Below are 23,919 nucleotides of genomic sequence, written 5' to 3'. Positions count from 1 at the left end.
CTGCTCTGTGCCCTTATGGCTGTTTAATTAGTATTCATGTTTCCTTTCAAACAGAAATTGAGTTGAGTGCTCGCAGAGCTGGAGCGATTGCGCCACGTGGGCGGGATGGTGCCTGCTGCTCTCCTGCACGCGGTGCTGAAAGACCTGGAGGAGACCAAATTAGGTTGTCAAGGCATCAGAGATGCGTTCAAATAGTTTAATTAAAAGACCCATTTGAAGTCACGTACCGGCAGTGGGAAAAATAAGATTTGAGTAGAACAGGGGCCCAGAAACAAGACTCAGGCATGGAGGGTTTCATAGCAGCTGAGATGGATGCGGGTGCTGGTGGGATCTGAGCTGCGTCAGCCTGGGGGTCATGGTGACCCAAAACAGGGTTCAGCCTGGAGAACAGGAGCTGAGGGGAGACCTTCTGATCTCTGAACTGCCTGAAAGGAGCTTGGAGCCAGGGGGGTCGGGCTCTGCTCCCCAGGAACAAGCGCCAGGAGCAGAGGAAACGGCCTCAAGTTGCGCCAGGGGAGGTTGAGGTTGGATGTGGGAACAATTTCTTCCCCAAAGGGCTGTGGGGCGTTGGAACAGGCTGCCCAGGGCAGTGCTGGAGTCACCATCCCTGGAGGGCTGGACAGACGGACATGAGGTTCTCAGGACATGGGGCAGTGCCGGGGGTGGGGGAATGGCTGGACTCAATGATATCAAGAGTCTCTTTCAACCAAAATGATTCTCTGACTGTTGGAAGCAGGGACATGCCTTTTGCTTTGTTAGTGACACCCTTAATGATCCTGGTCAATGCTGTGGGCTCCAGAGCACTACAGTGATAGAAATCAAAACCAAAATGACCAAAGTCAACTGCCATTCAAGGCAGAATTGGGTAAGGGCTCTCTGCTTGCCCCGCTGCCACCTGCTTCAGTTGCTGGTGGCCTGTGTCACTGTCATTCCCTGGTCCACCCAGCTGCACAGGACATGAGCTCCAGACATGAGCATCTCCCATCTAATGTGCTGCGATAAGGCTGGTATTTAGCACTACGGCTCATGACTGATATGTTCACTGTCTCCTAACAAGCCGCCGTTGGTGCAGGCTTTTCCCCATCCCTTTAAGAAGTGACTCACAGACAGGCAACTGTCAGTGGCTTGTGTGCTAATAATATCTCCATAAGAACATGATGATAAGGTCTTTTTTGTTTAGGGGAGGACTCAGAGGGGAGGATGGGTGTTAAAAAACAACTCCTTCTCCTGTCGCTGGGCCTTCGTGTGAGTCGACAGACCTACCCACAAAAAGCATTTGCTTCAAATCCTTCCATCCAAAAAGAGCTGACCGCACTAGAACAGCGTTATCGGAGAAACCGTGCCAGAAACAGCATCTCTGCCGCTGCAGAGAGGAGCGTGCAGACTCCAGATTGTTCTAGTTTAGGTCTTTGCTTTCAGTTTGCATGGCCCGGCTGGTGGCCTGGGACGCAGCTCTGTCCTTGTCACCTCGTCCCAGCAGGGTGCTGGGGGAAGCTGTGGGTCTCCCACAGCATCCCTGTAGGGCGGCTGCATGATTTCGAGGGGTCTGGATTCAGGCTCGGGGTGTGTGTTTGCTGCAGCAGAGGATGCGAAGAACCTCAATCCATCGAATCGCGTAAGGGAACGGTCAGCTTAGGGCTCTCCGTGGCCTTCCAGGGGTGCAGTGGGGTTGGGGGACACAGTTCCACCTGCCACAACCGCCCCGAAATACCCACCCTGGTCCCCTTCTCTGGTGTGCGCAGAGTGTCTGTACAGGAGTGATGCTGCTCCCCCTAACTGGGCTCCTGGCCGGTGGAAGACGAGGTGAGAAAGTCATTTGGACCCCAGCTGGCAATTTCCTATCCTTTCCTAATGGACTGAATGTGGTCCCCATAACTATAAATTTTCCTGGCTTGGGTCGGTTGAAATTGGAGTCTTAATGCTATAGAAGGGCAGGTTTTGATTTTATTTTTGCACTCTGTGTAATCACATCGGTGGCAGCAGGGTAACAGTCTTGAATTATGGGTGACCAGAGAAAAAGAAGGCGTCTCCTTAGCTCCCCATTGTTATTGTCTCTGGGTGCAGAGCAAAATGTGTAGGCTCCAGGCTAGATTGTGTAAATCTCGTTAGAAAGCCATTCCCAGCTAATGAAACCCTGGGAGAGAGGGATTTGGCTTCCTAGCCTTCAGCCTTATAGCAAAGGCTGGAATAAATCCATCTTCGGTTACGTGTAGGCTGTTCTCCCCTCTCCCCCATCGCGCGGGTGTGTTTATCGGTGGAGTCGAGATGTCATCGTGGTCATTTGAGATCAGCCGCAGGTCAGGAATTTGTTGCGTCTGCAGCTGAATGATTTCAAGCGACAATTATCTACTCTTTTAAAAAGGAAAAATAAAATAAAATACTAGTGGCAAAGAAACTTCACCTGGTCTTTAATCCTTCTAGGGAAAGGGCGATCAGACATGTAAATAACTATATCTCCCCCACTGCGAGCCTGCTCCGCAGCTTGCTTGGCAATATGTATTAATTCAAGGGGCCAGAGCTGTTAAGGAAAGCTGTTGAAATGAAGTGTCTGAGATAAATGCATCTCGTCTTTCCCTGTTTGTGTAGGCTGAGAATGTGCCTGCCGGAGCCGCAGATCCCACTCGGGGTCATGTTTGTTTGGCCGCGACTTTCTTGCTCTGAGCACGGGTTTACCAGCTCCTACGGCGTGAAATACGATTGTCTTTGTCCTCTTTCGCTTGATGGCCATTGTGTTGTTTGCTGAAGTTTGGAGCACATCTGCTGCGTTATTGCGCTTGTTAAAACACAGGCATGGCAGACACATTGCAACGGAGACTCTGGCTTCCAGCTCCTGGACGTTTGCATGGGTTTGTTCCTCCTCTGCAGGTTTTGGGGACGATTTGGAGACCAAATCCAGGGCTCAAACCTGCAGAGATCGCTAATCCCTCGTGTTCCAGCCCATCACTTTCCAGCGCCATCTCTTCCCATTGCAGCATCCCTCTACTGGAAGGTTTATTGCTCTGTTCTCTGCTTTTTCTTGTTTCATCTATTATTTGTTTTTCTCACCCACCTTGCCTAATGCATAGAGACCCAGGGGAGATTTTTCCCCTCCACGTCTCGGTCTAGACCTTGCTCGGAATTTGCTGCACACCCTCCAAGTGTCTATTGGCTTTTGCTGCTGAGAGCGAAGCTCCGGCCAAGCCCAGCGACGGGGACATCCCAGCCTTGGGCAGCACCAAGGGAGCCGCTGGAGCATTCCCGTCCTGTGGCACCGGGCTGCCAGGTGCCTTGGTGTACAGTATTGACAAATGTGCACTTGGTTTATTGGAACAAACCGTCTGCGTTTGAAAACAAGCTGGGAAATTTGCTTTTGTAACAAAAGGCGCTGGTGGAAGCAGAATCAGCTGTGCCTGCCTGTCATGGAAGGGGGAAAACATAGAGCTCTTGGCAGGCACTATGTGCAACAGTTGAGATGAAAATCCAGTTGTGCAGCAGCATCCTGACCCTTCTGGGACAGCACAGGCTGCTGGAAATATTTGCTGTGTTTTGCATTCGCTTTATATCCTGTCCCAAAGAACAGAGGGTATCCTGTGCATATAATGAAATCTCTGAAGGCTTGAATACTTCTTTTTTCCTACTCTACTAATCTTTTCTAATGCTTTACAGCCTCATGGTCTGTAATTGAATGCATTTTATTTAGAAAATAACGTTTAGCGCCACTTTGGATTTCCAATTATTCTTCAATCGGACTTTGAGGGCCTGGTGTCTTTGTCATTTCGATATGCGAAGAAGATGGCAACATCAGAGCAGCCAACAGCAAATTATTTCCACTGCTGATTACTAAGCTTAGGAGTAAAATATGTGGGGCCGAATTTAGTCTCAGCATAAATCTATTGAAATGAATTTGAGTATTACACCAGCAGCGAATTTGTCCCACTGGTGCCAAGGATACTGAAAGAAATGAGAGCGACTGTAGCTGTTAGTGAAAACCACCGCAAATGAATCCTCACTCCATAGCAGCCTGTTTCTATCCTATGTTGACAGATATCTTTCAGAGAGTCTTATGGGTCAAGGGAAGGGGACAGACTCGGTGACAGTGCAAAAGCCTCCAAAGAATGGAAGCCACAGCCGCCACTGTGTCTGGTGGTGTTCGCAATGGACTTTAAGTTCCTTGGCGACACCTTCTGTTTCAGGAGGAAAAGATGAGTGCTGTACAGCAGTAAATGTCTTATAATAACGGCACGTTTTCTTGTAACTCATTACAAAAGGAGAGGTTACTCCCAGTTTCTGGGTGCCCTTCATACTCAGCGAGAATGCATCTTGGAGAGCCCCAGTGTTAGTGCTGCGATGAAGCAGCTAATCAATGGTGTGAACCGCACTACCAGAAGTGTGTGTGTGTGTTTGCAGAGGGAAGGAGGGACGTTCCTCTTTATCTAAATTTGCTCTTCAAGTCTAAACTGTTAGTTCAGGGCCTTGAGAGAGCGAGCTCAGTGCCTTATCATAGAGAGAGACACCCAGGGTTACCAGCGACTGAGCATGGGCAAGGTTAGCTGGGTTCTCTATGTGCATCCCTATGGAAAAATGCCCTGTTCAGAGTAGTAAATTGGGATAATCCATGGGCATTTCCTTGAGGCTCTGATGCAAATAATATCTTAACCCCCAGCCCATCCTGGTCCCATGGTGGTTGGGATGCAGCGGTACCCACTGTGCCCAGGTCCTGGTGGGAGCAAACGTGGTGCCGTCTGCATGGAGCGAGCAACGATGCGTTTCCCCAGCTCTTTGTTTTCCTGCAATTTGATTTGGCCCCTGAAGCTTCGCTGTTTTGTCTCCTGAGCCGTTACTTTTGGTGACCCCCCCTCTCTGCTGTGCCTGTGTGTGATAACAGGGCTGGCGTGCTACAGCTGCCATGGGACAGTGGTTTTCTTCTTTGGGGGAAAAGGCTTAAAGCTCATTTTCTTTTGGAATTAGAGAGTTTGGGATATACTTAGGAGGGTTCATTTCTCACACTGGTGGTCAGGTTCCTAAATTATATTTTTGACAGCCGTATGTAATGATATACAAATGGGAAAGTGATGGAGTAGCAGAAAATTGACTGGCAAGGACAGCATAATGTAGTTAGAGAGCAATAGTTACTAAAAAGCCATGGAGACTATGGCAGCGTTCCTGGAGCAAAAGAGTAGCAGGACCACGGTCAGGCTGTGAAAACAGTAATGATACGACTCTGTGACCTTTCGAGCTACTTAGGGCATTCAGATGCTTTGGATTTTCAAGGCTCTATAAAATTACACAAACCGGTCATGCCTGTGACTTTCTTCCTAGGTTTAATGCAGTATTGAAATAATTTGAAGAACCCTGAAATGGTTCACAAAACAGGGAATCGAGGATTGCTCGAATTGCAAGCAGAGCTTTGGGACCAGCTGCAAGAAGAGCCGAGCAGGATATGGGGTGGTCATACTGGCACCCCCAAAGTGCCTTGTCCCCTTGGAAAGGCAACGTCCTGGGGGACGTGGGGGTCCGAGGGATGAGCCCCACAGCCCTCTTAGCCTTGGGATGCAGGATGCTCTCCTGGGAAAGCGGGCAGAGAGGTAAGAGGACATTGGAGGGGCTGGAAGCCGTAATTTTGTGCTCATTCTCTGGGCAAAGCCGCTGTTGAATAATAATGTCGGTCACACGCGAGGTGCAGGGCAGAGCCGAAGTTGGGCTATTGAAATGATACTTGCGTGTGCCAAGAAAACAAACAGAAAGGGCCAGTCAAAGCTTTTCAGTGTCACTGACACCCTCGGACGTGCCAGAGCCGGGAACAAAGGCGGCATTGTCGCGGAGCACAGCCTGCGAGTCTGTTCGGAGCGGGCAGATGCGGGGTTGCCCACCCTGCTGTGCCGTGGCCAGTTGGCCACGTGGGATCCTTTTTCAAGGTGGGTGGCGAGACACGTCCCCCCGTGCAGCCCTGGGCTTTCTCCTGAGCGAGGAGGGTAAACAAAATGTGGCCTCGGTGTCCCTGTGCGTGCCAAGGGTGGCAAGTGGCCAGGAGCTGGAGGGGGGACGCTGAGCGGGCAGGGATGGGGACAAGCCACATGGAGCTCCGGTTCTACCTCCATGACAGGCAGGAAGGGGGTGGCATTGGGACACTGGCCCCGACACAGGGTCCGCCAAGCGTTTTTGGGCAAATTGCTGCAGACCTGGTCTGCATAGGGACCTTTTAGCCAAGCAGGCTCAGGAGGAAGAGCGGCAGAGCCCCAGGAAGGGGCGCACAGGCTGCAGCCCTGGTGCTGTGCCCCATCGTGTCTCAGCTCTAGTCCCTCATCTATAAAGGGAGGATAATGTTTCATCTGCTTCTGGGAGCAGCTGTGGTCTCTTATTTCGCACATACACATGTTGTCCATTCCTGCAGGGCTACAGTTTCTCCGAAAGCTCCCGGGCATGCCAGAAACGCAGGGAACGTGCTGCCGTTTGGGGACACCGGGTGTTGGTGACCGTCAGGTGCGGCTCCCGGTGGGTTTGGCTGATTTGCTCCATCACGGTACGTGCAGCAGCGGAGCACGGCAAGGGTTAAGCACAGGGAGAGAGGGCAATAACCAGTGTGACAGGGAGCCATGGGGTCCCTGCTCTGCAGCGAGCGCTGGGCTCCAGCTGCCTCCCATACATATGCTGCTCATTTTTCATACTGAACACAGCTGCCGCCAGCATCTCTTTCCTACCCCTGTTCCTGCCAGTTTTTATGAGAAAAGAATAAAGAGGGGAAACAGATAACTGCAGAGGTTCATTTGCCAATTGTCAGGCTGCCGGTGCATCAGAAATAGAGTCATCGGTCTGCTCCCTCCACCGCGCCGGGGCTGCGCAGGCAGCTTTTCACTAGCAGCATTATTTATTCATGGCCCCCCAAAGCTGCTGGAAGAAGGGACTTGCTGATGCTCCCGTTTGGGTTTTTATTTTTATCCAAGGTGGCTTTGGCCTTGATTAGCTCGCTCTGTGTGCAGGTGGGATGGGGGAAGCTGGGGACCACAGCCTCAACATGGGGGTGAAGCCCTTCCCTTGGCCAACAGGCTGAGATCGATGGGGTCGGGGTCTGGCTGATGCTGCCAGCTGCCCCTCTTTCTTTAGCCTGGTAATTAGAAGCACTCGGAGAAAGGGAAGAGATGTCACACATGGAGTGGGACTATTAACCCTGTCCCTTGCCAGCCGCCCTGCAGAGAAATGCCCTTGGAGCAGCTGCTCTGCTTCAGGCTCCCAGCGGGAAGGAGGGGAGATCCCCTTCCAGCAGCACACAGCTGGGGGTTTGCCTCCCATTGGGGGTTTGCAGCTGAAAAACATCACACCAGGGACTAAATTTTGCCTAGAAATGTCAGCAGCCTCCTCTCTTATGGCAATAAGACCCGCTGTGGTCACCTACCCCCCAGCTCTGGGTTCACCCTCACAGATTTTAGACATTCCCAAGTTGGCCCTTGAAGAATCGATCTTCTGCAAGTTTATTCAGTGCCATCTACTTTCAGCCTCCTGGGGCAACCCGTTGCACATTTCAGTAGCTGGGGGGACCTTCGCCCTGATTTCCAGCCGCAACGGAAACACAGAGCTACTGATTTTCATGCAAGCCGGTTTATTTTGCGATTTCGGTCCAAGTCTTTCCAGAGCCGATGTGTCGGTCGCCTCAGCAGCAGTCACAGGGTCCCCCTCGCAGTCTGTCCGCTCGTTGCTGCGCTGACGCCCGGGAGATTTATGGAAATATATGCAGAAGTTCCTCAGGCTCTGATGGAGCAGAAATAGTTTCGTGGCATTATTTGCCCAAAACGCCACTGTTTTGAGTGCTGTATCCGGACAGTGAGAAGCTGATGTCAAAGTAACTGTTTACGGCAGGAGCTGATGTGGCTTCTAGGGACAAGTGACTTGGCATTGCAGCACTGGGAGCATTAATGCAGCAATTCTGGGGTTTATGGATAAAGCTCTGAGCTTATATCACCTCTGCCTCTCGTCAAAGCAATGCTATCGCCCCAGAGCTGCTCTTTGATTCTGCTTCCCCCATGCAGCAAAACAGCAGCCCAAGGAAAAGCAGGTAAAGATAAAAGCTAAACTCTTTGCCCAACCTTCTCTGGCTACAAAAAGCCATTCCAGCTTTTATTTCAGATAACGGGAGGCCCTTAGTTAGTTTACCCGGGTTCCCGGTGGATGTTGAAAGCGCCAACTTGGTGGTGGCACTAAAAATGAAGTCGCATCCCAAAGGATGCGAATATTGTGGGGAAGGTTTGATGGGTGAAAACCACCACGTTGTGACTTTTGATCCACCAAAACCCCTAATGGTGTGTTTAAAGTACACACTGGGCTGGCGCTGTTTCTTTTGCCTGCGTCTTGGCGAGTTGCCTTTGGCTTACAGGGCTCCCATCACTCATCTTGTGGTTAGCTGGTCAGGAGTCACCCTAGTAGTTAGGAAAGGAATGTTAAATGCCTGTTGTGTAAACTAACCGCTGTCTGAACAGACTTTGTTTTCAATGTAAATCTGCTGCAGGGAGTGATTTAGCTTTCATTTATTTAATTATTTCAATTAAATAAGATTTATACAGGTATAATATTGGAAAGGTCATCCATCCCCTGAGCTATGGGAAGAGCTCTGTGCATTCCTCCCTCTGCACCTCCCTGCTTTACCCCTTGTTTGGGGTGGGAAAGCACAAAGCCTGGGGTTTGCTGCCTTTCTGGAAAGTTAATTTATATCTGTATGGTGCCTCCCATTCCCACACTTAATGAGTCCTCCAAGCTTAGCAATATTTCAGCCAGAGTAACCGCTGTGCAGCCTTTCCCCGGGGGGCTGCATCCCAGCTGAGAGGGATTTGACTCCACTCCTAATGCTCAGAAAACACGAGGTGACGTATCCGACGACTGCAGCAGGGACCTGGCTTTGGGCTCAGGTTCTCTGGCTCGCGATTCGCTCCGCACGTTTTCCACGGGCTGCTCCTCTTTTATCTCTGAAACGAGATATTTTCTGGTTTTCTTGTTGACTGATACGTTATGAGGTTGGATGAGGGTAGGTTGTTTTTGTTTTGCAAAGGTATTTAAGAGCAGCAAAGCATCAGTGGTTTGACACACCTGTGCAGGTGTGCGACAGTCGTGCTCTGTTTATCGTCCTGCTAGGCTGGGCATCCAGCTCCGAGCACAGCATCTCCTGTGTCACATGGAGAACACTTCATTTATCAAAGGTTTGCAAACCAAGGCGGCGGAGCTGGAAAAGATGTTTTTGCAGCTTTTGTAGCAGCAAGCAACCTGTTCTCTGGAGCTTTCCTGAACCTAGAAAACAGATGGCTGGGATGGAAGGACCAGGGACTCCTGTTGACATTACCTTTACCAGAGGCCTTTCATCATTAGCATGTAAATACCACCAAGCACCCAGGAATTATCCATCTATGATCTCTTCATTAGAAGGAGGCCTCTGATCAAGTTAATCTTGCCTTCCCTGGGTGGAAAGGAGGATGTGGAGCAGCTGCATCCCCCAGCAAGCGAAGGTAGAGTGAATTTCTGAGGTGGAAGGATGCTGCGAGCATCAGGTTTTAAGTGAATCGCAGTGATTGCTTTGGCTCTTGCACAGAAATACAAGGGCTGAAATAGCGGTGTTGATGGGAGTAATTGAGACTAATGGGATGAGTCCTCGGCAGCAGGTGCCCTGGAACACGTGTGCGGTGGATGCTGGTGAGCCCGGGTCTCCCACGGAAAGGAGCGGAGATGAGGAGCTTCCCAGTTTGGTGCCTTTTTTCAGCCTCTCCACGGTCTGCTCTCCCTCTTGGGATGCAGAAGCCAAAGCAAGCATGGGGAAGGGCGGAGGAAATGTGTTTTAACAGTAAATATCGCCTTGTTATTTATCAATGCAGAGTAATTGAAGTAATTTCATGTCGGTTTTAAATGCAGCGCCTAGGGATCTAATCTATCTGTCTAATATTAATGGGTAATATTTGGTCGCCTCATTCATTCATTACTGTTTTCATTAAGACTCTAATCCCATTTAGGAGTCTGTTTGTCATTTTAAACTCCTCTGTTTTATCTTAGCCTGCCACAATCCCTTTTAACAACTTAACTGAATTCATGAGTTCTAGGCTGGCAGCTTGGGGGAAGGGGCCTCTGCCGTCTAGCGTGTGGTTTTTATGGGAAGAGAGGAAAAACAGACGGCTGAAGGCGATTGCAAGCAGCAGGCACGGAGCTTTCCTGTGATACGCACCGCTGAGATTCAGGCCTTTCGTAACAGATCTGGATGTGTGCGTTTCAGAGCACGCAGCTCCCTTCCCTGGCACAGAGAGGGCATCGGCACCCGCTCTGGATCCTCCGTCATTTGCAAAGCAGTGTAAGAAGCTGCTTGGAGCAGGGCTGTTAGTAGTAGTAGTAATAATTAATAATAATAATAATAATAATAATAATAACAACAACAGGGCTGTTAGTAATAATAATAATAATAATAGCAGGGCTGTTAGTAGTAGTAATAATAATAATAATAATAATGATGATGATGATGATGATGATGATGGATGCTCAGGGTGTTTCCAGGTGGGCATTATCATTCCCTCCAAGGTATCTCCGCTTCCAGTTGTTGTCACATCACAGGTGCTCCTTAGCACCAAGCCCCCGAGTGACGCTGATGATGAATGCAGGGAGGTCCACTGAAATGTTAACCCAGTGCTCATGTTGCAGATATTCATAGAATCACGCAATTGTTTGGGTTGGAAGAGACACTTAAGGTCAGCGAGTCCAACCATATTCACAGCTGGGCTTCTGTCCATACCAGCATCAGCCCTATGGACAGCACGGATGTTTCCTGGCCAAGTTCACGTGCCCTCGGGACAGCGCTAATGCAGCCCTGGCCTTTTTCTGCCTCAGAGCATCGCACAGAATAAAGCGAACTGAGATTCTCTCTCCGAGGAGGAAACAGCAGAGCCCAAGATGCCACCGCCTGCACCGTCCAGCCCGATCACTGATGACAAAAGGCAACATCGAGTCGGGACCGGGCTGTTTTGTCCCTGGGGCTCTGTCCCCTGTGCTGGTGTCTCCTGGCACCGGTCCCCAGGCTCTGGGATGTCCCCACCGGGCATCACCTGTGGTACCGAGCGGGCGGTGGATGCGGGCATCCCCCACGCTGCCAGCGCCCAAGTCTAATTAGAGTCCTGGGGAATCGAGCCATTGTGCTGTTAATGACTCTCTGGCAACGTTCTGACTAAAACAGTAATTTTAATAAGCACAGCCCAATTGTAAGTGTGCGTTGAACACCTAATTACATTGGTTATAACTCCAGAATTATTCAGAATTCTGCTTTTGCCACTTTCCTTGCAAAACAGAGAGGGGAAGAAGTGTGCACTGTATAATTATTCACCTTAATGAATTTTCTGAGCTTCTGTTAAAACTTTTAAATGACTGCAGGGCTCACTATGAGTTACATGGCAGCAAGGCAAAGCGCTGAATGCGGAGGCCATGAACTGATGCGAGATGAAAGTTTCCTGCGTCGGATTGATCCTCACCTGAGCCCAGAAATTTTGGAAAGCTCTTCCCCTTTTATCCTTATTAATTAGCTCCCCTGAGGCCTGGACTAATCAGCGCTGTGAAGGACGCTGCGCCATGGCGTGGTGGCCATGGCAGGTGGTCTCATTGAGCACGTTTGTCAGAAGATGGTGCCAACGCTTCGAGAAGCCGCTTCTGGTGGCAACAGCGATGTCCCCAGGCAGGGACACTTGGATGTGCCATGTGGCCGCTCTGGGCACATCAGCCCCTGGTCCTGAAATCCAAAGCAAGCCCAGAGGGACATCCCACGGGAGTTTGTGTCACGGAGCAGCTGCGGATGCCGAGAAGGAGCCTGATGTCCAGAAACTCATTAGAACTTTATTTTTTGCAGTCAAGAAAGTAAAATGCAGCTCTCCTGAGGCACCATGGTTTTCCAGGGGAGGATCCATGTGGATGCGTTGCAGCATAACCTCGGTTTTGTGGTGGAGACCTTTAACATCTCATTCCTCATTATTAGTGCGCGTACACATTTATCACGCTACCTACCCCCTTTTCTTGTCAAATAGGATTCTGTGGGAGAAGAGAGCAGCGTAGTGTCTGAAATGACACAGATACTCTGCCAAGGATCCTGTACCCCCATCTCCGGGCTCCCCAGCCAGGAGCCAGCATGTGGATGCACCTCTGTGCTCAAGTCTGACCTCATTCTTCAATCCATACATTCTGCTGTGTTTGCTGATTCCGGAAGCCTGGGTAACTACTTCAGCCAGTGCAGATGGTCTGTGCAAAGCAGGAGGGAGAGCTGACACTGCCGCGTCCCTTTGGTGGCTGTCACGGGTAGGCTGGTGCTGGTGGATAACTCAGAGCATGGGCTGGGCACAGGAATGGGATCTAAGTGACTGAGACCCCGGGCTGGGAGAACAGGCTGAGTCTCCGCTGTGTCATTGTCACCCACCAAGGGCAGAGGAGGAGCCGGCAGGTTGAACTGACTCATTATTTGGCAAGTGGTCACCTGTTTGAGATTAAACCCATTTTATTCCCTCCTCCGGGTTTACACCACGCTGCGCTGCTCCTTGGAGCAGGGATGGGATCTCTGCCTGGCACATGCTTCTTCCAGATGTTTCGTACTGATGCGATGATTAACTCGAGTCACAGTAAACCATGGGAAAAGCGTTTGTCTGCGGGAGCCTGTGTGCCAGCACGCAAATCTGCTCTGAACCCGAGTCCTGCCGGCTGCTGCTGGGTTGGATGGAGGAAACTCTGGCTTGAGGACGATTTTACAGCCTGATTAAGCCTTGCCCTGGGGCATTTGCTGGTTTTTTCCGCAAACTCTTGCTTCCCAGAGGAGGCTGCCCTTGCTTTGATCACCTCCCCAGGAGCCCAGCTGGGAGCCAAGGAGACAGGTTTGCTTGGAGAAGGTCTGATTGCTTGCTAAGAAAGCTATCTGCTCTCCTGTGCTCAAACACAGCTTGGCCTCCTAACATGCTAATGAGGTTCTTAAAGCCGGGAAGCCAAACTCATTGAAAAGGTTGCTTGGATCAGAGTTTAAGGGACTTTCTCTGCATGCATCTGCAGCGCTGTAATTAAATAATCCCTTTGTAGTCATGGCAACATTGTCTCTGTGTCCTCTCCCACTCGCTGCTTTTCTGCCAAAAGTTCCAGGTGTTGATGTGATTCTGACAGCCCTTCGGTAGCTCAGATAATCCTTTCTCTGCTGAGCGCTGTGGGAGAGGAGAGCCGAGTCCTGCTGTACCTGTCGGGAGAACTCCCCGTGCCTGGATGTGAACCTTCATCCGTTACAGGGACAAATGGCTTAATCCCTGATGGAGCGAGTATTCCTGCCTCTGGGGGCTCAACAGAACTTTGGGGATGCTCCTCAATTCCCTTAAAAGTCTTTCCCTTTGTCTTCCTCCCCTGCGTCCTGGCTGATGCCCCATGCGATGCTCTGGCTGCATCCCGGCATCAGGCTGAGCGTGTCCGGCATCTCTACCTCGATTATTCTGCTCAAAGAATAAATCATTTCCAGGTAGGACTTTTCATACAGCGTGGGGCGGATGGGACCCACAGGTCTCTCTCAGCAAAGATGGAGTTTCTCCTTGGCAGAAACAGTATCACAGGAGGACTCTGGATATGAATGGTTCTGCATGAAGGTGCAGGGAGGAAAACAGCGGTAAGAAAAGCCTGTCAAACTTCTTAGGAGCCTCTGAGAAAGTTTGACTTTATTTTCCCCAGCTCTGTCACCTTGTCACGTTAACAGCTGGAACTGATGAGCCCTCCTTGCTCCTTCCCACACTTTTTCACCTCTCCTGCAGCAGCGCAAAGCGGTCGGTTTTTCATGAATGAAGGGAAGAATACAATCTCATTGGAAAGTTCATCAACTTTGGGCTCGTGCTCGCTGAGTGATAGATGGCTTTAATTACATCGAGCTACTTGGCATCTCTACTACACTCCCCAAAGTCATTAAAAATAGATTTTCTGTTTGAACTCCAGCACCCCGAGGGCTCTGGGGCAGCATGCCACGGTGTGGGGACACCCGGGGGCGTCCGCAGCCGGCGAGGTTGGAGCCCATGCTGCTAGCGGCCATAGACTGTGCAAATGTGGCTTTGGTTGTTTATTTTCTGCATTTATTTATTTGGAACTGGATTCCTGCACTTTTGTTTTCTCTAGGGGCTGGCGGAGTTGGAGTTCACTTGTTTTGGAGAGTCTGCGTTGATCGATTTTTAGGGTTGGTTTTTTTTGCTGATGTTATAGGCCAGGCAAAAGCAATAATGGGACTTTACCATTTAATTATTGAGAAGCAGGTTCGCAAATAGGGAACCGAAAAGCGCAGCAGCAGAGCTTTGGCATGGACAGAAGGAAGAGAGGTCGCTGGAGGGAGGAGAGCTCTGCCCTCGGGAGGAAGGGGCTCCCCCAGGAGCGTTGTTTTCTTGGCTCTTGTCCTTCATGCAGATGCTCCTCAGCTCCGCCGAGTCGCTTTATCGCTTTGCATTTGCTGTGACCGCGCTGACGCGGAGCGCCCGTCGCGTTTTCTTATCCCCGCAACGCCTCTCCGCCTGCTTCAGCAGAGCTGCCGTGACCTTGCGGGTGTCTGCGGGCTCTGCAGGAGCAGATTGCAGACGGGGACGTGCAGGATTGGAGGCCGCACGTGGAAAATTCCTCTGCTTGGCTTCAGGACCTCTCACCTCGTGTTTCCAGAGCAGAAATCTCAAAGCATCTGAAGCTGATAGCTGCTTTTGAAAGCTCCAGCTTTGCTGTGGGGTCTGCAGTGCTCCAGGATGGGGGCTGAGGTCGGGAGCTCTGCTCCCCAGACCTTGTGCTTCTGCTCTGCCCATCACTTTATCACTTCAGGTGGGGAATGTGCTCCTGAAGTGGTGACAGACCTTCTCAGCTGTTTGCTTTGGGCACCAGGAGCATTTGTCTGACCTACCTTCTCTACTGTAAACAAGGAGAAGTATTTACGTTTAAAAACTAAGTACTGAAAACCCGAACCCTTTCCCAATGAGCTGTTGTGCTGCACACAGAGCTGCCCCATGGGCTGGCAAGGATGAGAGAGCAAATAGAGCAGGCTGTGACGGATGGGAGTGACACTGGTTAGACATCGCTGGGAGGTGCTGGTGCCTGCTGGGATGAGATGGGGATGCCGGAATGGGGATGCTGGGATGAGATGGGGATGCTGAGGTGGGGATGCTGGAATGAGATGAGGATGCCGGGATGGGGATGCTGGAATGGGGATGCTGGGATGAGATGAGGATGCCGGAATGGGGATTCTGGGATGAGATGGGGATGCTGGGATGAGGTGGGGATGCTGGGATGGGGATGCTGGGATGAGATGGGGATGCCAGGCAATCAGCCCCTTCATGGCTGCAGGCAGCAAACCACTCCGGACAAAGAAAGGATGAAATGGTCCCATTTGGGCTAGAAACCTGCAACTCTAGGAAACGTTCAAAATTTCTTTGTGATTTTTAAAGGGGGTTTGGTCACTTCTCCCAGGTAACAAGGGGAAGGATGAGAGGAAACGGCCTCACCTTGCGCCAGGGGAGGTTGAGGTTGGATCTTGGGAACAATTTCTTCCCCAAAGGGCTGTGGGGCATTGGAACAGGCTGCCCAGGGCAGTGCTGGAGTCACCATCCCTGGAGGGCTGGACAGACAGACTTGAGGTTCTCAGGGCCATGGGTTAGTGCCAGGGCTGGGTTAATGGACTCGATGATCTTGAGGGTCTCTTCCAACCAAAACGATTCTCCAATTCTGTGATCCACACACGAATTTTTGTTTTAGGAAAAGCTCTTAAGTAGGGCCGAGGAAACAAGAGGAATAGCAGCCCTATTGGTGTCGTGTTTAGAGAGGAACTCGGTTCTCACTGTGTCAACAGCACTTGGCGTGAAAGTGGCCGTTGTTTGGCGAGACACTGCGCCTTTCACCCCGCACACCCCAGCTGCTGGGAGCCGGGCGCTGTTTTGACGGACAGAGCGAGTGCGATGCCGACAGTTGGTTTAATTTTCAGCCAGTTGCAGCCGTCGCTCCCAGGACCCAAGGGGAGCGGCCGGCACTGCAGGATGGCCGTAATTATTTACAGTATTTCTAATAGAAATGTGAATACATTGAAGAGGGACCAGCACCATGTCACAGCGTCGGGACAGGAGATGCGAACGTACCGTGCTTGCCGGAGGTGGCAAGGGATGGGTCGGAAAGGTTAAAGTGAAATTTCTTCGTCAGAGTCAAGCAGTGACCCATGGTAAATCTTGGTGTCATTTTAGAGCCTTTGGGGTTTTCAGTGCTGATACACGGTCAGGACCGTGCTACACCTCGGCATCGCACAGGGACCTTCCGTGTGTGCCAGAGGGGGTTTGCAGCAGCGATCGGGGCTGGTGTTCCCTTGCGTCCTTCCCTCTCTTCTGCTCTGGCATCTCCTGCCTGGGACACACTCGTATCCTTGGGGGGGTCCTGCTGATGCTGGATGGGCTCAGGGTGGCTGCGAAGGAGCGAGTAGTGAAATAAGCTGCCAACCTGCAAAATCCCAATGAGTCTTATTCCCTGCCAGCTCTCCTTCCTGAAGCATCTTCCCCTGTGCCAAGTGTAAGACAGCAGCCTGTAAATTGGGGAGGAGAGGACCAGCCCTTGACCTGGGAGCATCTCTGGGGGAGATCGGGGGGTTTTGGTGCTGCCTTCATCATTCACAGCGTGGCTGCACCCAAGGGATGGAGCGACTTCATGATTCGGTCCCCAATATTTCTTATTCTTTCCTGATTTCTTGCACAGATGTTGTGACAAATTCTGTGAATCGCTGTTGCGTTATTGGACTCAAACCGCCGAAGCGGTGCCTGGAGCCGCTCAGGTTTTGCTTGCTGCTGTGCACTGAGGAGCGCTGAGCGGTGTGTTTGGTCCCTTTGCAGGTGTCCCGGGTGCCCGTGGAGTCCTGCGAGCAGTACACGACCTGCGGGGAGTGCCTGAGCTCCGGAGACCCCCACTGCGGCTGGTGCACGCTCCACCACATGTAAGTCCAGCCTTGGCCGTTCCGTTCTCGCTGCGGGTGGTGGTGATAAAAGCAGCTTTCAAAGCCACCAAGCGCCTCCCACGCAATTTTTTGCAAAAATGAATGAGGTTGAAGTTCCTTCAATCCCTTCGTCCCTTCCCTGAGTGTTCCCTGCATTGCAGCACAAACGCCATTGAAAATCCCTGAGCTCTTTTAAAGAGGTAAAGGAAAAACAAATTCCATCTTTAGGAGTGGGTAGGTCGCACACAGCGTGGAAAGGGTGCTATGGACACGACAGGAAAGCAGAATTTAAACCAAAACCACTGGGAACTTGCGTTTTGCACGCTCCTGCTTGCCCAACCCACAAGTCCCTCCCAATTAACGGGGGAATTTTTAGAGGCAATAGCAGACTTGAATGTATGATGCTTTGCTTTCAGAGAGGTCACAGTGCTGGAGCAGAGCAGAGCACTGAGCCCTATTAAATGTGTCTAGAAGAGAGGTTTAAATTCCACGTCGCAGGGTCAGCGGGTCCCTGCTCCAGCGTCCCCGATGGGCAGGGCTGGGAGCTGGCAGCCCCTCGCACACATCCACAGGCACAAAGGGGGATGTTTTTTGTCGGGGAGCTCCAGGAAACGCTCTCTGCATTCAGGAGGTGTCCGTGTCCTTCCTTTCTCTCCTCTGCCATAATAAGGATTGCTTCCTACGGCGGAAGGGGACCACCAGGCAGAGCAGAGCAGATCAGGGGAGGAGGGGAAAACCTTGAGGAGAGGAATAGAAATCCCTCCGGCCCCGTGCCAGCTTGCAGAGCGGCCCCGTTAAATGCAGGGAAATCAGGGGGGGAGGCAGAGTTGAGGGACCCGAGCAGCAGCACTTGGCCACATGCCTGAGCAGCAGGTGCTGGAGAAGGAGCAGGGGGGGGACACACAGCAGGCTCCTCCGCAAATCCGGCCTGGATTCAGGACCTGTGCGCTTTGGGGTGCAAACGGGCTCCCCACAGCTCCTCGGTTTGCTAAGAGTCGTCGCCACACTTGGGGAGATGTGGGAGAGCCATCACGGGTGCTGGCTCTGAGCATCCCCTGGCGCCGTGCGGGAGCAGCAGCGCAGCCGCATGCGGCACGGGCTCCCTTGACGTGTTTTTTCTTTTAGCTTTTTTCATTTGAGATGAGCTTGTCCAGCCCTACAGCGCAGCCATCGTGTGTGCTGTTGTGTCCAGAAGTCTTCACTGGCACAGGGACATTGTCAAAAGGCTGTAATTCCCATTGCTTTGCCTCTTCCCTCGGGACAGCAGCCCCGTGTGCCTTCTCAGCAGTTGGGACAAAAGCCACTGCAGCCTTCTGATGCTGAGGGGACAAGGAAAGAGGACAAGGGGACAGGCTCTGCTTGGTGTCTGGCCCGAGCTGCAGGTCTGTAGGTGCTCCCAGGAACCAGCTATGGGGACCCAAGAGCATCCATTGACATGGGGACAATGGCCTTTTAGTGCCACCTGGGGACAGTGGCCTTTTAGTGCCTGGGGGCTGTGTTACGGACCTGTGGGTGTTTGGTGTTGCTCCTCAGACCCTTGCAGCAGCTCCTCTGCAAGGATCACCCAGTGCTTTCCTAATCCTAATGAACTGAATCTTCATAAACCACCTGGGAAGCAGGTAAAGGTTGTTATCTTCATTTTACAGAAAGAAAACCCTCAATGTCGAGGGGAAAGTGTCACTTCTTCTGCCCTTTTGGCCATGACATTTCAGCATTAACCTCTTCCCAACAAGAGTTTCTTCCCTGATGGTATTTCTCAACCCTCCCTTCGAGCATCTGCACTTTCCTGGCCTGCGTGGAGCAATGATCATTTTTTAGCTTTTGTCTTAAGCTGTAAATAATTGAGTTTATCTTGCTGTTCCTGAAGCCTCTGTCATATTTGTTTGGAGGCCCCAAGCGCTGGAGTGTTTGTATTTAATTTGTCATCTCTCTCCTCTAATTCTTACATTTCCCTCCCGCCAGATGGACCAGCTGCTCAGCGGAAGGGTCGCGGGTCAGCGGGTGATGCTCATGCTGTGGTTTCTGAGGGCTGGAAAAAAGGGTGAGGGGCAGAAGAGAGGTTGAGGATTGTATTCCAGTTATTTCTCCCCACTGCTGCTTGTGGGGTTTTGCTCCTCGGGTTTGGGGTCTGTGTCCTGGGGGTACCGAGACCCCCTGTGCAGCTCAGGGAGTCTCTGCCAGTCCCTGCAGCAGCTCCTCTCTGGGCACTTGGCATCCATTTGACATTTTTGGTTGCCAGAGGTTTAGCAGAGAGCATGGACATGCAGGTACTGAGCTATCAGGGAGCCAGGAAAAATTAAGATCAGATTTTTAAAAATGTGTTGGATGTCTGCACAGGTACAGGTGTGAGATAGATGGAGGGACCACTGCCCCATTCCAGGTGGCATCAGGCAATGTGTCCTGCCTTCCACACCGCCAACCGGAGAGGAATAATGCAGGAAAAGTAAAAGCATCTCAGTTGTCCTGCGATAAGCTTTTTTAATCAATATTACATAAAGCTTTCCTTATGTACTTGTGAGGTATTATTGTCTCTTAGAGGCCTGAGTCAGGGCTTAAGGCTCTTTTGCAGCGTGGGTGCTCCCATAGCCATGTGCACACCTAGAATTGCAGGGTAGCGATAGCAGCGATTTAATCTGCGAGGATTAAATCGATGGCACCGACGCAGACCGGTAACTCCTGCCCTCAATGCGGTGCTTGATGAGGTGGTGGCCGTGGGCTTGGAGGAATCCTGGACATAAGATGTTAGAGAAGGTGCTAAAAACCATCAGAAAGGGAAAGGTGCTTGTTCTTCTGCAAAACCTCAGCCGAGGGAGCCTGCAGCGATGGCCAAGCATCCCATCCCTGCCAGAGCCTCTGCTTTGCTCATCCTCTGCAATCGAGAGCAGGATCCTCTCTGCTCCTTCTTTTTGGGAGCAAACAGAGGCTTCGAGGAGCTTGTTAAAGAGTCTCTTCAGCCCAGTGGGATTTGAAACCTGGGCGACTTCCATATGCTGCTCTCCGCAAGTGCGTTATTGTCTCCAGACCTATTTATCTCTGTTAGGGCTGTTCCCATAAATAGTATGATAAAAAAGAGCCATTCCAGCGAGTCAATGAGATAAAGGCTCCAGTCAAGAACGCGCTTTAAAGCTATCTTACAGATTCACTTAAACCTCAATAATTCTTCCTTTGGCAGCATTCATATTTAGCTCCATTACACTCCAAAAAAAAAAAGAGAAGGTAAAAAAAGCAGGAGGGTGAGGAGAGCAGCATCAGAGTTCACCGGGGATCACACAGGTGGTTTGGGAAGGGAAAGCGTGAACTCTGCTTTTCTTAATGAAAAGCAAACAGCTTTGCGAGGAGCATGTTGGGCTGCTCTTTCAGAGCAGGAAGGCCGGGCTTAGCCAGGCTCGTGTTGGCTGGTCGGAGCTGATGTGCCTGGGAAAAGGGGGTGTTTCTGCTGCTGGATGTCTGGGACCACTCCACGGGGAACCAGAAAAACAATCCCTTTGACAGCAGCACCTTGTTAATTCGAGTAACACATACGTGACTGTCAGAAGGGCACTTGGTGGTGGCACGCGGGGCTGGTGACAGCATCTCGATCCTCTGACGTTTGTTTGTGCCACCGTTTGAAATAGGGCCCGAGATCAGCAAGGAGTGAAAAGTTTGCTGATAGCTTTTGAAGACTAAAAGGCCAATAAATCTGCGCTCAGGGATGGGGATTGGAAGGAAAGGATTTTCCCCAAATGACATAAAATAGAAAATCACCGAGGGATGCCAGTGCTGTGCTGCGGTCTCTGATACCTGGTTTGAAACACTGATCATTTTTCCTTGGTTTCCTAGTGGGTGCTTCTCTACCTGCTAGAAGCAACTTAATTTCACTCCATTCCAAGGATGCCTGCAGTAGAAAAACAGGGATAAGGAGCCATCCTGGAGCACACAGCTTGCTCGGAGCAGTCCTAGTCACTTTGGCATGATCTCGATGGTGGGAATGGGACAGAGCTGGGAGCTGAAGGCGTGAAAATGATTGAAGCTCAGGAGAGGCAAGTGCCGTTCCTGGCCCTGCTGTGCTCCAGGAGGAGTCGATTAGTGAACTACGTGTTCTTGTTTTAATTAGAATGGAAGCATCGTCTTGTAACTGCCTGTTACGGTTTAGTTTCTGTGCACATTATGAATTTATGACTTGCAGGGGCCGCGGCCAAGCAGCTCACCCCGCACCCACAGCTCCCGCTGTCACTGCTGGCATATGGGACAGCTCTGGATTGTGTCCCACTGCAGGGACACAATCTATATTTCACCAGGAATTGTTCCTGGGATACTTGTGGTTTGTCTTTCCTCCAATCACAGGATATTTTTCAGCACCTTTTGGTCCTCACCTGGTCCCTGTGCCTGATACCTGCAGAGCATCACCCCCAGTCCTGCTGATAACTCCCCTTCCCCAGGCTGAGGCTCTGCCCTCTCATTCAGCTCCCCGCTGCTCAGCACCGTGTGCTGTTCGACACATCCGCGGGTGCTTGGTGTCCCTGATGTGTGCTCGTGTGTGCAGGTGCTCCCCGAGGGACAGCTGCGAGCAGGCGGACCAGCCGTACCGGTTTGCGGGCAGCATCAGCCAGTGCCTGAGCGTCACCGTGCAGCCCAGCAGCATCTCCGTCTCCGAGCACAGCCTCCCGGTAGGTGCTGTTGGTGAGAGGCATTTAGAATAGCATCATCAAATCATAGAATCATTTGGGTTGGAAGAGACCCTCAGGATCGTGCAGTCCAACCGTTCCCCCAGCCCTGGCACTGCCCCATGTCCTGAGAGCCTCATGTCCGTCTGTCCAACCCTCCAGGGATGGTGACTCCAGCACTGCCCTGGGCAGCCTGTTCCAATGCGCCACAGCCCTTTGGGGAAGAAATTGTTCCTAAATCCAACCTCAAGCTCCCCTGGCGCAACTTGAGGCTGTTTCCTCTGCTCCTGACGCTTGTTCCTGGGGAGCAGAGCCCGACCCCCCCTGGCTCCAAGCTCCTTTCAGAGAGTTATAGGAAGTGCTGTTTCAGGTTCACAGCGAACAGTCCACTCTCCAGCCTTTCTCCCTGCCCATTGACACAAATGTTTTCCCATGAAGTCAGGCTCATGGAGGGGCTGGCAAGGAAAGGGGTCACCCGAGCTGGGGATGCCAGACACAAATTCCCCTTCCCCTTGGGCCTCGACTCATGTTTCTCTTGGTCCGGTTTCATTAGCTGTTGAAAGGCAAGGCTTTGTTTCCCAAAAAGCTCATCTGTGAGCTGTGCTCAAGCCTGGCTCTCTGAAGCATCCCAGCTGTTGCTCCCCAAGCCCCTCAGCACCCCAGGGCAGCTGCCTTTGCTGCAGCCCCTTCCTCCCGCTGACACCCACTGTCGAAGTGCCATGGGGCTGTTGGGGGGGCCACTCACCCCTTCAGACACCGTTTTGCCATGGGGACAATCCCCATTCACGCAGGGAACTGGGGGGACTTGCTCATTGCTGGTGGCCACACGTGCCTGGGGCAGGACTGTCTCTCCTGTGCGGGCAGGGGGGTGGTTGTGGGGCACAGGGGCGTTTGGAGCTGCTGTACATGCAGAGGGTTTTGGGACAGTCACTGCTGCTCTCATGCATGAGAAGCAGTGGAACAGGCTGCTCAGGGCAGTGGTGGAGCCACGATCCCTGGAGATGTTTAAAAGGTGCATAGATGGGGTTCTCAGGGACATGGGTTAGAGCTGGAGTTGGGTCGTGGTTGGACTCGATGATCTTGAGGGTCTCTTCCAACCAAAATGATTCTCCGAGAAGCAACACGCTGCTGCTGCTGTCCCAGGTTCCTGACGCAGCACTGAGGGTGGCAGCGCTTCTGTAGAGCAACCAGGGGGACAAGCAGCTGCCATTGCCACCTCTCCTGAACTGCAGTACCCAAAGGCTCAGCAAGGCATTCTTGTATCAGTGATGAACCTGCATCCTTGGCTTTCTTTTTCCTTCTCTGCTTCCCATGGATGGGCAGCTGGCAGCTGTGGGTGGATGGGGGGTCAGTGTTGAATGGGAGAGCAGCAGGTGATGAAAACAGGGAGCAAACTCTGGTGGCTGTGGCTGCTAACAGATTGCTGCCTGTGTTTTGTTCCCCGGCTGCAGCTCAGCCTGCTGGTGAGTGATGCTCCGGACCTTTCGGCTGGGGTCACCTGCCTCTTCGGAAACCTGACGGAGGTGGAAGGGCAGGTTTCGGGCAGCCGCGTTGTGTGCGTGTCCCCGGCAGCCAAGGATGTTCCTGCCATACCTGTGGATCAGGGTGAGTAAATGACTTCTGGACTTCTGTGCCAACAGAAAGTACGGCGGAGGTTGGGAAGGATGTGCAGGGTGGAGCAGACCCTTTGTTTTGGAGAAATTCGTGCTCCTGTCAAAGGCCATTAAACCCAGGTTGCTAAATATGCTTTGTCCTTATGAAGTGCATCCCGCACAGGGGAAGGGCAGGCTGGGAGCAGGGAGCAGGCTGGGAGCAGGTAGACAGGGTGCTTGTCCTGTTCTTACACCCTCCATGCACGGCCAGACAGCTTCCAAGGCAAGACTTGGGGTACAGATGTCTGTCTGTCCCCCTCCCAGGGTTCCCAGCCTTACCACACCGGGTGGGATTTGGAAATCAGGAGCCTTCCCCTTGGCCTGGCTCAGCACCCACGAGTAGGTGGATGCAGTTTCTATATTTCAGTCCTGCTCTTTGGGTTGTTTCTTCATTAATGTCGCTGCTGTCATATTTTCTCTTCCCATAACCAAAACGCGACTTGCTTAAAACTCATTTTCTCCTTGGCATCCTTCCAGGTGTCAACTGTGCTTCCCTGCTGATATCTTTGTGTTTCTAAGGAGCCTGAGATGTGGGGAACACTGGGAACTGAGAGCTGCTGTGGTAGTGGGGCTGGTATAGGCTTACCCACAGCAGCTCGGAAGAGCAGCCTGCTCTTAATTAACCCAGTGCTGAGGCTCCTCAAGAGCTTCACTAATGCCCCATTTTCCAGCATTGTCTTCTGTTCTAGTCTTGGGC

General features: G+C 51.8%; 1 protein-coding gene across 1 annotated transcript in view; it reads left to right on the top strand.

The window, feature by feature from the left end:
• The window catches only part of PLXNA2 (plexin A2), a gene marked incomplete at both ends in the record, with an annotated part of 134,786 nt that overhangs the window by 55,674 nt on the left and 55,193 nt on the right, over positions 1-23,919 (top strand). Inside the window, 3 exons of the mRNA XM_080358362.1 lie at positions 16,827-16,927; positions 21,450-21,573; positions 23,022-23,175. Of these exons, the coding sequence (XP_080214488.1) occupies positions 16,827-16,927; positions 21,450-21,573; positions 23,022-23,175 (379 nt within the window). The remainder of the gene's footprint in view (positions 1-16,826; positions 16,928-21,449; positions 21,574-23,021; positions 23,176-23,919) is intronic.

This window comes from Nesoenas mayeri, assembly GCF_963082525.1.
Source record: "Nesoenas mayeri genome assembly, chromosome: 23".
Classification (NCBI taxonomy): Eukaryota; Metazoa; Chordata; class Aves; order Columbiformes; family Columbidae; genus Nesoenas; species Nesoenas mayeri.
Note: the sequence above shows the minus strand (reverse complement) of the source record. Positions and strands in the feature narration are given on the sequence as shown.